The 12,519-nt window shown below is 36.5% G+C and overlaps 1 protein-coding gene across 3 annotated transcripts in view; it reads right to left on the minus strand.

Moving 5' to 3' along the window:
- Positions 1–12,519, minus strand: part of GLRA3 (glycine receptor alpha 3) — a 74,252-nt gene that overhangs the window by 22,448 nt on the left and 39,285 nt on the right. For all 3 annotated transcript variants that reach the window (XM_057419152.1, XM_057419154.1, XM_057419153.1), the window contains exons 4-5: positions 10,706–10,929; positions 7,402–7,484 (exon numbers count right to left, since the gene is read on the minus strand). In XM_057419152.1, the coding sequence (XP_057275135.1) occupies positions 7,402–7,484; positions 10,706–10,929 (307 nt within the window). The remainder of the gene's footprint in view (positions 1–7,401; positions 7,485–10,705; positions 10,930–12,519) is intronic.

Consider the following 12,519-nt stretch of genomic DNA (forward strand, 5'->3'; position numbering starts at 1 on the left):
TACTAATTGAACTCACTGAGCTTCCTAAATATCTTAAAACCAAGAAAATATTTTTGTTTTTTAAATAATTCTATGAAGAACTGCTGAATAGCACACTCAGAATGCTCATGGTATTATGCGCATTATGCATAAGGGAAAAAACACATTTCTATAGAAATGGTCTTTTGAAGCGGTTGGTGGTTACCATACTGTAGCGTATATACTACTACATTTATATACACAATAAGCCTATAGATCAGTCCTCCTAATTTTGGCAGTTTTGCTGGTTAATGTAGTTAGTGTCCCTTATTGAAGTGTCTGGGCTCCCAAGAAAACATCATGGCAGATTTTGAAATTGCCTTAAAGTTCAGTCTTAGCAGCAAAGTAGAGTCTTAAGTTACTGATATGGATAAAGCACCAAATTGCACAGTGCCATTAAGAGCAGGGGGTGGAAGGGGCTTTAAGTGCACGGCAAGTAGCAGAAATGTAAGGAGCTTTGGTAATGAAAATTTTGAAGCTTCAAGGTCAGAGTGTTATTTTTTGGATTTAGGATCCTTGAATTGCCAGTCATAAAAGTGTACAGTATCAGAATTATATGGATTAATTTAAAATTCTGATGCCACTGCCTGAGTTCAATGGGATGATACAGATTTTCATGCATATGTATTTGCAATAGTGAGGCCTACATTTGCAAAAGGGAAGTGATTAGCTGCTGCAAAAAATCTGTGGGCTTCAAATGTGAAGACTATAGTCTCAGTAGATATACTGGTACAAACTTGCACTGTATGTCATATATTCTTAAATATGTTCCATGTCTTGTAAGAAGTGCATTGAAATATGTAGTAGTTATAAAGAATAAAACAACTTTATTGTGCTGTTAGGTCCATAAATACTGAATTCAGAGAAACTAGCTGTCAGGAACAGCTAGCATAACCTAGGACCCCGATTTTATGGAAATAAGAGGAATCAACTAGCACCAAAGTCATAGAATGAGGAACTGTGCATCTTGCAGGTTTTCAAGTTCAGATTCATGCCTATAAAAGCCCTATCTCCCCAGTCATACCTGTTTCTAGATGGCTATTCCACAGAAGGCCATGCCAAATGTTAATGTAGTGATGAATTTTGCAGTTTTGTTTTTTTTTTTTTTTGTAAAAATAACAAAATACATAATCACATTCTGCATGTCTCTAACATTTCTATCAGGAAGGCATTGTATTTTGTGTAGAGAAATTGTTTCAGTGTCCTTCTATTGAACTCTGAGCATATAGAGAAGATTTAAAGTCAATCAGAAGAGCGCTTTTATGAACTACACATAACTTTAAATGTTTATTGTTTCTAGATGTATGGAGATTATTCTGTAGTAGACATAAGTGCTTACCTCTTGAATTCTGACTTCTTGGGTATGAATGGGTATGAGAATAAAATATTTTCTCTCTGGGCCTTGTTTCTGCTTTGTATTCTGCTTTCCACATGAAATGTGATGTGCCAGCCTGAAGGGAGTCCTAGCCTATGTGTTCTGAATTAAAATCTGTGAACCTATTTCTGAGCACACCTGTCTTTCAGGGTAAATTTTTGCTACATAATGGTTATTCCTACTTTTAAATTCTTGGTGTTCAGTCCTACTATATTACCTCTCTTCCTGCTGCTTTGCAAGCAGAACATATATATCTCTTATTTACATTTTCTGCAGCCCAACATGATATTCAAACTCTCTCTAAAAGGCAGTTTTTTGACTATAAGATGGTTTTGGTGACTATTATAAATTGCTACCAGATATTTTTATTATTGGCAATTGGGAAATACAATGTTATGAAGGAAACTCCTAGTGGCTACCTGTTAGTGTTGAAAAAGGACAGTCAGTCACTGGCCTAATTAGTATACAAGGGCATAGCTCACTTTTTCATTGTTGGTGCAAAAAGTGATCTTTTGATATTACAGAAATAGCTGAAAGAAGTGGAGGCTAGCACCTAGTATAGTGGTCAGCAGGACCAGGCCAAACTAAGGTGAGTTAGTAAGGATTTCTGTCACTCAAAAGCAGTGTGCTAGGGTTTTGGTTTGCCATATGCAAATGCACAAAGGTTGAGAAAGGAAGTAAAGGTGCCAAATTGTGTATGTTACGGGATACAGAACAGATGCTGTGGCTGAAGTACAGGGCAGTTTTCAGTCTGGCTACTGTCCAGATGTTTTTTCTTACGTAATTCTACAAAGATATTACTAATCACACAAAATCTAAGTGGTATCATCATAGAACTGGGAAGAAAGAACAAAACCCCTACATGTAATGTTGATCAGCACTGCTCAGAAATTACATGACTGGTTAGGTTATGTTAATACTGCCTCTGTTAACTCAAAGTCTGAGGTCTTGCACATCTGTAAGGCAAAAGCAGACGATAAATTGTTGTTAATAACAAGGTTCTCATCCCAGGAGCAGAAGTTTGCCAGAGGGAGTATTTCTCAGGAAAACTCAGGAATTGTGTATATGCGTGGCACTGTAGCCTCTCAGCAAACAGCTCTCTTTAAAGAGACAACTCATTTTTAGGAGTCTGAAGTCATTCCACGTAATTAGCTAGCGAACCACGTAGTGGCCAAAATGAAGAACTGGCAAACTAAGTGGAATTCAGAATTAAATGACAGTGTAGAGGGCCTGAAACAATTGGGAAAGTTGAATTTGACCTGCAGTTTTTCTTTAGCAAATGGTCTGTCACAGAGCTGCTGCTAAGTGTGAAAAAATGAAAGTAAAATGATGTGGTCATGCCTATTGAGGAAGGAGGTGGAAAAGATAATGAATTGGATGAAGAGTGGTTGTCAGGACTTGTGCCTTGAATATCCAGACATAAAATAAAATGGAACTGTAGTGATAGTCTATTTAATGTATCTAATCTATGCAAAACTCTGGCAGAAGGTGGACAAGACAGATGTACTAATGCTAGCCTTTAGACAACACTGAAAATTGTCTAACTAGAGTGAAAATTTTCAGCGCGTTCAATTTCAGGTTTCAGGGAAAATTGCAGGGAAAAAGAACGTGATCCTTCTAACATATTTCTAAGTAGTAAGGGAAACTATAGTGTTTGGAAAAAAAGAAAACCAAACTTTTCCCTCGGTCTTGGTCATCTTTCCCAGAAAATCTTATCTTTTAAAAAATGGTGTTGACAAGTTATTATCAACACCCATATGAGGTCCCTGAAATAAAAACACATATAGTGTCTGTGGTTTGTTTTTTTTAACTCTGTTATTAATCTTAATAGTAAATATAACATTTCATTCATGCAATTTTGAAAGTACAGGAATAAAGCCCTCACATATGTTGTAATATGTTTCATAAGAGGAACAAAGCGCTCACATATGTTGTATTATGTTTCTACTAGTATGTAATATGTTTCTTTTGTAGCTGAGTTAGTATTTTTACTATTATTTGAATATTCAGGGATATTGAATGTCACATCAAGTTGTAATATATGAAAAAAGGAATGCTATGAGATAAAAGTGAAACTTAAAGAAAAGAGACAGCAAGCTCTAGTATGTAAAAGAAAAACATTTCCTTCCTAGGAGACAGGCCACAGAAATAAATATGTATCTAGCTGACATTTCTTTGTATCTTATTCAAGCAGAATAAAACTAAAATTATCTCACACGCCTATAGGCTACCCGGGTGTAAGGCACAGAAATAGAGAAGGGATCATTTCATATGTGCATTTTCATTTGCTCATTCAGCAGCTCATTCTAGTTGCTGAGAAATCATCTGATAAAATAAATCTTTTAAAAATAGAAGACATTTCCACTTAAATATTTTTCAGGCATTTCATGATATAAGTGAAGTACTTTAACCAGGGGTAAATTCAACTGCTTAGACTGACTTTGAAAAAAACATTACATGAGCTGGCTAAAAATACATACATCATTTGGGAAGAAAAGCTATACATGAATTTTCCTCTGGAGCAACAGTATCAATATAGAAGGAAAGTGTCTAGTACTAAACAAAATTATTATTTTATAGCAAAGCTAAAACCTATAATCTGTCCTTTATAAATGACGGTCAGTCTCACTTTGAGACCTGAGGGTAAAATGAGTAAGAAAAAGATGAGGGATTTGTTAGTCTGATTTACTTAGCGACATATGCAGGAGCAAGGCTTCCAAGATCAGATACATTTTAAAGAAACTGAGATAAATGGGTCTTGTAGATTCATAATTATACAATGTCCTACCCAACTTGTCACTCAGTGGAAAAAAAAGCTACGATCATCATTTTCAAAAGAAACATCTGGAAGCATGGTTGCTGCTGTCTTGCTCCTGCAACCACTTTAATTTTTATAACACAGTCTGATGATCAGATCATTTACTCAGGGCATAACATGCCTGTGTTGTCTGCTTTGAAACCCCACATATTCCACTTCCCCAGACAGTGCATTAATCACCAGAGTTAGTGCTTTGATTCCCCTGTTTAAGTTGTCTCACTGTGCACAAATAAGTCAGACAGCTACAGGAGAGGATGACACCATGGCCTAGAAATTAGAGATGCTTGGATGGATTCCTCTTGGGGTTATGTCAGTTCTTACCTCAGGACATTTGCTATAAACCTTGGGAAAATGCTAAATACACCCATCCTCCTTTTTTTCTTCTATAATTTTAAAGAGAACTAGATGTCTGTTCTTAGCCAAAGATTCTGGAATGTTTCTTCCCACCTTTTTCTAAGTTTTGGGAATTATTCAGTTTTCAGACTTGTACAAAACATTTTTTTAACCTTGTTACTTTCCTGTCCAGCATGCAGATATTTTCTGTAACTCCTCCAGTTTCCCTTCCTGCAGTTCTTGTATAAAGAAACTGAGTTTGGGCAGGTGAATGCCTGCTTCTGAAGATCTAGGAGCTTGGAAATGATGCCGCTGTGCCTAACTTCTTTGGATCTGTCCCAAAGCCATTTCAGGGAACTGCTGTCTTGTTCTTGCAAACCTAACTGGTAGTTCTCATATCAGACACATAGGTAGAGCCATTGCTCCTACATGCTGCAAAATTTTCTGCCTCAGGCCAGCTGCTTTGCCTATATTCTATTTTTCAGTGTCTGGAGATGTAAAATAGAATTAGACAAGGCGATATGGGAAGAGCTTTCTTACTTGTAACTTCCTTATGAAATCAGATTTGATCTTTCCCTGTAACTAGAAGATTTTGAAGTGCTCATTTGTATTTTGTTCAGGTCTTCTTTTGTGAACACTGCCTTTCTCTGCTCTGTGAATGTGCAGCAGGGAATTTACTCCCACTGAACCAAATGATTAAAAACAAGACTTCAGTGAAAAATATTCTGCTGAAAAAAAACAGTTGAACATCTACAGTACTATTCAGCTAATATGTGTTGGATCCCTGTGGTGTAGTTTGTGGGAATTGTGAGCTCCTGCAAGGTTTCTATAAAGCAAACCAGATGCCTATTTGTTCAAGAATGCCCAATTGTACAACTTGTCCTCACAAGGACTGAAAGAGAGGAAAAATACATCTGAGCTTTATGAAGCTGTTAAAGCAACAGTTTCTTAACTTTTAAAACATATTATTATTTTAAATTATTATTATTAATTTAAAAATTTTACCTTTTGCTTGTTCAGTGAAACACTATGGTACTTTCTGTTTGAAGCATAATTGTATATAGTGAATATTCCTGCCATCTGTATGTACTCTGGTACAACTGCCTCATATTAACCTTCTATTTAGCCACGTTAATTACAAAGGTGACATAGGTTATTAGGAGGATTATCTGCTTGGGTTGGCTGTGAAGCTTTGCTTCAATATTGAATATATAATATTGCCTAAACTCCTCGACATTTGCAGCAAATAATTATCTTTCAATTTCAGTCAAGAAAATTTCTGCTGTCAGATTCTTCCATTGCCGTCACATTGAAAGCCTGTTTTATAACATTACCATCTGTCCATTGTAATGGAAGTCAGAACAGGCTTTCATACTCACCCTGAAATTTTTTGTAAAAGCATTGCATTATCTATGCTACAAACAGTTGCGACGTACTGATTGATAGATAATTACTGATTGATAGATAAATTAGGGGGAAAAGGCAATTTCCAAATACTTTGTTATTACAAGGAATATTAGAATTTAATGCATATCTGTGCCTTCCTCCTCACACATCTTGTGTTAGCTTAGATCATGGCATCAGACAGAACCTTTGGTTTTGACTTTTTGTGTGTCTGTGCCTTGAAATGGCATATCTGTTTTATGCTTTCCATCCACTTTAAGTTCTAAGCAAGATACCGAGGGAGATAAGTAGACTGTATGACGGGTTGAGTTAACAGATGCTAATTTAATTTCACATAAAAAGTATTGCTATTAACTGAAAGTTAATTCTGCAAAGCCTGTTTTATCTAAGCTGGTTTCACCTTCTCTGCTCTCCTCATGATATTTGTATATAATGCAAAATAAGGCTTTACGAAGAGATTATTTGAAATAGGTGGAGTTGTAATTTTACCTTTTTCATTGAAATTCTAGTGTAACACCAGGTTTGGGCAAACTCTTGGATCTTCTCTGCAAGAGAAAGCTCTTAGGTCTTTTTTTCTTTCTGTGTTTTGCAACGTGGTGTCAATGTCAAGCCATCTGTGCTGCTACAAATTCCTTTAAGTCTAGAGTCTTCAGAAGATGCTGATTTTTTCCAGTGTTATGACTGATGGTCAGATCATACTCACATCTTATCCCTCACTAAATGATACCTTGTATGGACTTCCTCCTCCTTATAATGCAAGGGCACTACATCCCTTCCCAAAATATTTCTGGGGCTGGCCCACTTATCCAAGATGCTGCCCCAGATGAGGGGATGAGAACTGTGTAAGTGATATATCCTGTGTAGCTACAGTGCATAGGCATATACATAAATGCATATATATTCTTTGCAATCTTCTACAATTCTCTTTTGTAATAAACACTTTTCCTAATCCCTTCTAGGATTAGGTAAAAACTATATATATGTAGCTAGAATATGGAGGCATGGTGAAGATCTAGGGCAGGAATCTGCAGAGCAAGAACTTAATATGTATCATCTTGTTTCCAGCTTTTTAGGACACTGAGTTATTACTGATTTGGGGATATTCACGTAAATCGTATAAATCACTTCTTTAAGTTATCCTTATGTTTCATTTATGCTCTTCCATATTACTGCCCCCTGTATGTGTGAACAGAGGGAAGACTTAATGGTGAATTCCTATGTGCATAAGTTTTTACATAAAAATAAATTGGCACTGGGTACTTAAGTTCAGTAGTAACTTCAGATTTTCTGTACAAGTAAGGATGAAATAATGCCTTCTTTGAAAATCATGTATGTTTCACAGATTCTTTTGGTAAAATAGAAGATTCTTTGAAAATTTGTTCTATCTACCTCCTGCATAGCTGTTGTAATCCCTGAAAATGTATTTATAGGATAATACATTACACAAACTTACAGCTTTCCAGCTGCATTATACATGTTTGCACATCCATTGGAAAATTTTTTAGATCCATCGGACAGGACAGTATTAAAGTCAATCTGAAAGAACACAAAGAAAAAGTATTAATAATATATCATAAAATGCCATAGAAGTGCAGAGGAAGGATTCATGAAAATACTGGAAGTCATTAATAGTTGAAGAAAATGCATTTTTTTTTCAATTAGAAAACTCTCAAAAGGGCTATAGAATATCTGAAGCCATTTCACTCAGCTTAGTTTCATGATGTGGAAAAAAAATTATGACGGACTTTCAGAAAAGCAGTTTTTCAGTGGGGTTGCCTAAATCTATGAGAGGTCTTAAGGAATTCAACAACAGCATGTTTTTTGTGTTACAGCAGAATTATTGGACTGGTACAGTGTTTCAAACATAAAATTCACCCAGACCTACAAGAATTTCATAACAGATGTCAGCTGCAAATCATGATGGCAAAGTAATTTCTGTGTTATTGTTCTAAAATAAGGTGCTTAATTTGCCAACAAAAGGTTTAAGATAACATTTTATGATACAGATGGCACACTGAAACATGCCTGTAATTTTGAACTGCATCTGTGTTTCATGTTAGTCCTGATACTTCCTGTTAAATACTTTGCAGCCTATAAGCAAAACGGGTATTTTTGCTTTTTATGTCAATACAGTAACTTATCTTTAAAGTAGCACTTCTGGAGAAGGGTCTGGTGTTTCTGGTGAAGACTTATTCTCTGAAGTCTTATGAGGAACAGCTGACGGAACTGGGGTTGTTTTGTCTGGAGAAGAGAAGGCTCTGGGGGACGTTATTGCTCTCTATAACTACCTGAAGGGAGTATCAGTCTCTTGGGGATTGGTCTCTTCTCCTGAGTAACAAGCAATAGGACAAGAGGTAATGGCCTCAAGCTCTGCCGGGGGGAATTAGACTAGATATTTGGAAAAACTTTTTCACAGAGAGGGTAATGAGGCATTGGAACAGGCTGCCCAGGGCAGTGGTGGGATCACCATCCTTGGAAGTACTCAAAAAGCATGCAGATGAGGCCCTCAGAGAGATGATTTAATGGTGGTCTTGGTAATGGTTGGACTTGATGATCTTAAAGGTCTTTTCCATCTTAGCTGATTCTATGGTTCTAAGAGGTAAAGGTATATGTTTTTCCTCATTGTTGTTCTTTAGTTATCCATTCATCATCCAGTATCATGACTGCACCTTTGTTTATCAGATCAGTTGATAGAATGTTCTCCAAAAACCTTACACTAGTCATTCCCCTGTTTTTGGAATTAGGGCTAAAGGGAAGTGGGCATTAGGTAGGAAGGGTGTCTGTGTATTTCTTACATTTTTCTTTTTTGCTCTCCAAAGCTTCTTGATTCTTTGGTACTATAACTTCTGTTTAGCCTGCCAGTGACAGAGCTGCAGGGGGAGAGCCTGAGGAGGGAATTCAGACCCAGACCCTATTACCATGCAATTAAAAATGGTCCCATATACAAAATCTGACTAGTAGGCTTATAACATGACAAGTAATTTCAGAGAAGAGGCACCTGGACTTCGCTTTGTGCTTCAGTAAGTACTCAGGTGTTCATTGAATCAAGGACTGTAACCTTATTATTTTCATGGGAATATTATAATTCCAATGCAATTAGGGGAGGAGGAATCGTTAGGGAATGAAAGGAAAATTTAGAAATATTTTTTTTTTTTTCCTTTTATATTAAATCTAGCATGTTAGCAATTAACATGTTGCCCCTCATCAAAAGCTGAACTGACTCAGCTAGAAGGCGGTTATATGATTTTAAATCTGTTTCAGAAATTATAATACTTCTTAATTAAATTGTGGCAACATAAAGTTTCTGTCTCCATAAGAAACAGAAGAGCTATAATTTTCTTTCATCACCATCAGTGTTTGCTTTTATAATTTAGTATTATAAATTTCTCATGTTTGTTTTCTTTCTCCCATTTCATGTGACCCTGAATTTGGTCTGAATTCTATTGAAATTGCAATCCAAACTTGCTTCAGTTGAGTGGTGGTGTCTACACCCTGTGTTGTATGTATCTGGAGGGAGTGGGATAAAGAGGAGGAGTTATTTGACTAGAGTGGAAAAACTGCCAGTGCCTCTCAGGGTGATTCAGACAGTCTGGAGATAATTGATTTACCTCTTCTTTCTACTTGGGTCCAGAGAAGGAATCCTTTTTACTTGCTTTCCATCTGTTTCTAGTGACAGAATACATGTTGTGACACTGAAGAATGATTATGTTCCCAGACTGGCAGGCTAACCTCCTTTTGGATATGAAACACAGGAATTTTAACCCAACCCTTTCTTCCTATGTAAGCGTGGCAAGACACTGCCCACTTGCACTACAAGGAAGGAGGAGACTCCCTTGCCACTGATACATCCATGCAAGTCACAGATGTTTTGTTTTTCTTTTAGTATACAAATTGCTTCACAAATTCCTGATCCTGATGTCTCTTCAAAAAGTCCAATTACCTATTAATGCAGTGTCATAAAAACATGCGAAGCAAAACGCTAACTGGACGAGAGGCTTATTTACTTTGAAAAGTGTAACATTTTGCACATGTAGATCACTGTATTAATACCAAATCTATACCATATCTAATGGGGCTTTAGTATACTTATATCTGATGTGTTTCTCACTAGATCAGGTTTTTGAAGGTAGTGGTAAAAGGCCTACTAACGTCAGTATCAATAAAAGGAAAGTGGTAAGAAGATAAGAGAAAAGAAGTAGGATAACTAGATTTTGTCAATACTTATGATTGCTGCTCACTGCTTCTTAAACCTTTTCAAAAGTTTACTTCCCACTTTTCTCTCCATTTCCAGCAGTAAGTGATCTATTCTTTAAATGTCATGCTTCCTCAAACAGGTCATGTTTCCATGTTGAAGTGCAACTGAAATATCCAAAAAGGTGAAAATTAAATAAAATTGGATTGTCATGACATTTGGAGGCTACAGCATGTGAAACTCATACATAGGCCAGTTCAGATTGTACCATTCCAGGATTATTTGCTTTGTGCAAGTGTCCTAGTTCCACTATGCTCAGTATCTGTATTTTAAAATGGGAAATATACTTTTCTTACTATTTTTACTATGTGCATCTAATGAGGAATCATTTTCAATTTTAGTATTAACAATGAACAGAATGATGATAAAAATCTGTATTCAAAACTCACAACTATTTCAGATATAGCTCTGCATGACTAGCAACCGAACATAACCATTAGGATTTCTTTGGTACATTTTTGAGCTTCTATCTGCAAAAAAAATAATCATTTGATTAGAGACTCACCTGATGGAATAAAGTACATTCCCATTTTTGAAAATTCGCAACAATTTATTATCTGTTGTAACTTCATGAAAGTTGGCACCTTTTTCGTTAGCAAAGAACAAATCAGGTTTCCAAATTGAATCCAACATGGATGGATCTAAGTCTAAAGAGTCATCTGGATATTCACTGTATGCGAGGCGTGGATCATTCCAGTTCTGTCGGAGAAAGATGTTCACTCGGTAATCCTGAATGAAAGAGAAAACAAGCAAGGCTTTATTGAGCATAGGGATTTAGCTTTTATTTCATTTCCTAGCCACGTAATCCCCTGTCCATCTGTGGATGACAAAAGTATTACTTAGCTGAATACCAGCATGATACCTATTTGTATTAGTGGGGACACAATGGATAAGAATAAAGATGTATTTCAGGGCTATTGAAAAATCCCAAGCTAAGAAAATCCAGCCTCCATGTACAGTTCATAAAACTCCATATATCTTTACCGTTACAGTAACTTTGTCTTGAAGTCAAAATGAGAGAAGCATAAAAAGAGTTTTATGGAGTTACTTTTTTCTGCCCAACTCCTGGCTGGGGCTTTCCCATTTCTCTTTCTTTTGCAGTGAGAATCTGTTCCACTATAAGGGAAGTTTTTTTTTTTTTGTTTGTTTCTCTAATCTTTACATATTTTAGACCCATCACTTACACTTCCTGTGCCTCAATTCCCTGTTGAAAATTGTGTGAGAAGTAAGTTGCCAGACAACTGTCTGAGGAGGATGCATGTTCCTCCTCTCAAATAGCTGGAGATCATAAAATCACAGAATGGTTTGGTTGGAAGGGACCTTAAAGATCCAGTTCCAACCCCACTGCCATGGGCTAGGACACCTTCCACTAGACCAGGTTGCTCAGAGCTCCATCCAACCTGGCCATGTATAAGATCATATAAATCCTTATGACAGATTAGCTTAGGTACAAGTGGAGTCAGCTTAATTCCTATAGATAGTCCTGTCTTAATCAAGGGTGCTTTTATAGAAAAGACAATTGGAGTGCTTTAAACTCCTGGAATTAATTTTGGAGTTGTATATACTCTCTGTCAGAGACAATGTTGTATTTATGGTTGCACATATTCTTCAAACTTTATCACTGAAAGGTGAAAGTCTTTGTTTTTAATAAAAGTGAATGTTAGCATCTCATTATATTAGCATCTCAAGAACTGAGAGAATTGAGACACTGAGCATAAGGACATAGGAACTATACTTTTAAAGGCTATTACTTGTTTTAAGGAATGAATTATTTTTTTAACCCCCCCCTTTCAGAAAAGGACTAAGAGAAAATTCCCCTCTTTTTCTGGCTTGTGGCAGCCTCGAGAGCCATAAAAACGTTTTAAGAGAAACTCTTGGTACTTTTAATAATTAGCAACATGTTGTGAAGAAAACAGAGCTAGGTTTTTTTTTTTTTCTAAAGTAAGCCAAAACCCTTAGACAAGTCTGTGCTCAGTGTTCATAAAACTTAGCTTTTATTTTCTTCCATGCAGCAAGAAAACATAATATCCCATGACATATCCTTATTTATTTGTATGATATCTCAAATACCACATAGTACCAGTTCCCCTTCCAAATTCCTGTATAAAATCAAAGGTGAGGAAGAAGCAGGATGTGGGAAGATTGATGGCTCTACTATCTGCCCCAAACATGTGTAAAGCTTGCACTGAAGGAAACACTAGCTCTAAACCTGGGGCCCTGGGTGTGAGCACTGCAGCTCTCAGGACTTCCTCTGCACTTCAGCCAAACCTAAGCTTTACCTGTAAATTTTTATAACCCAAAGTGTGCCTATTTATTCTA

This window comes from Pezoporus wallicus, unplaced genomic scaffold, assembly GCF_028554395.1.
Source record: "Pezoporus wallicus isolate ANWC-B61680 ecotype Strahan unplaced genomic scaffold, APGP_CSIRO_Pwel_v1 contig_2384, whole genome shotgun sequence".
NCBI lineage: Eukaryota > Metazoa > Chordata > Aves > Psittaciformes > Psittacidae > Pezoporus > Pezoporus wallicus.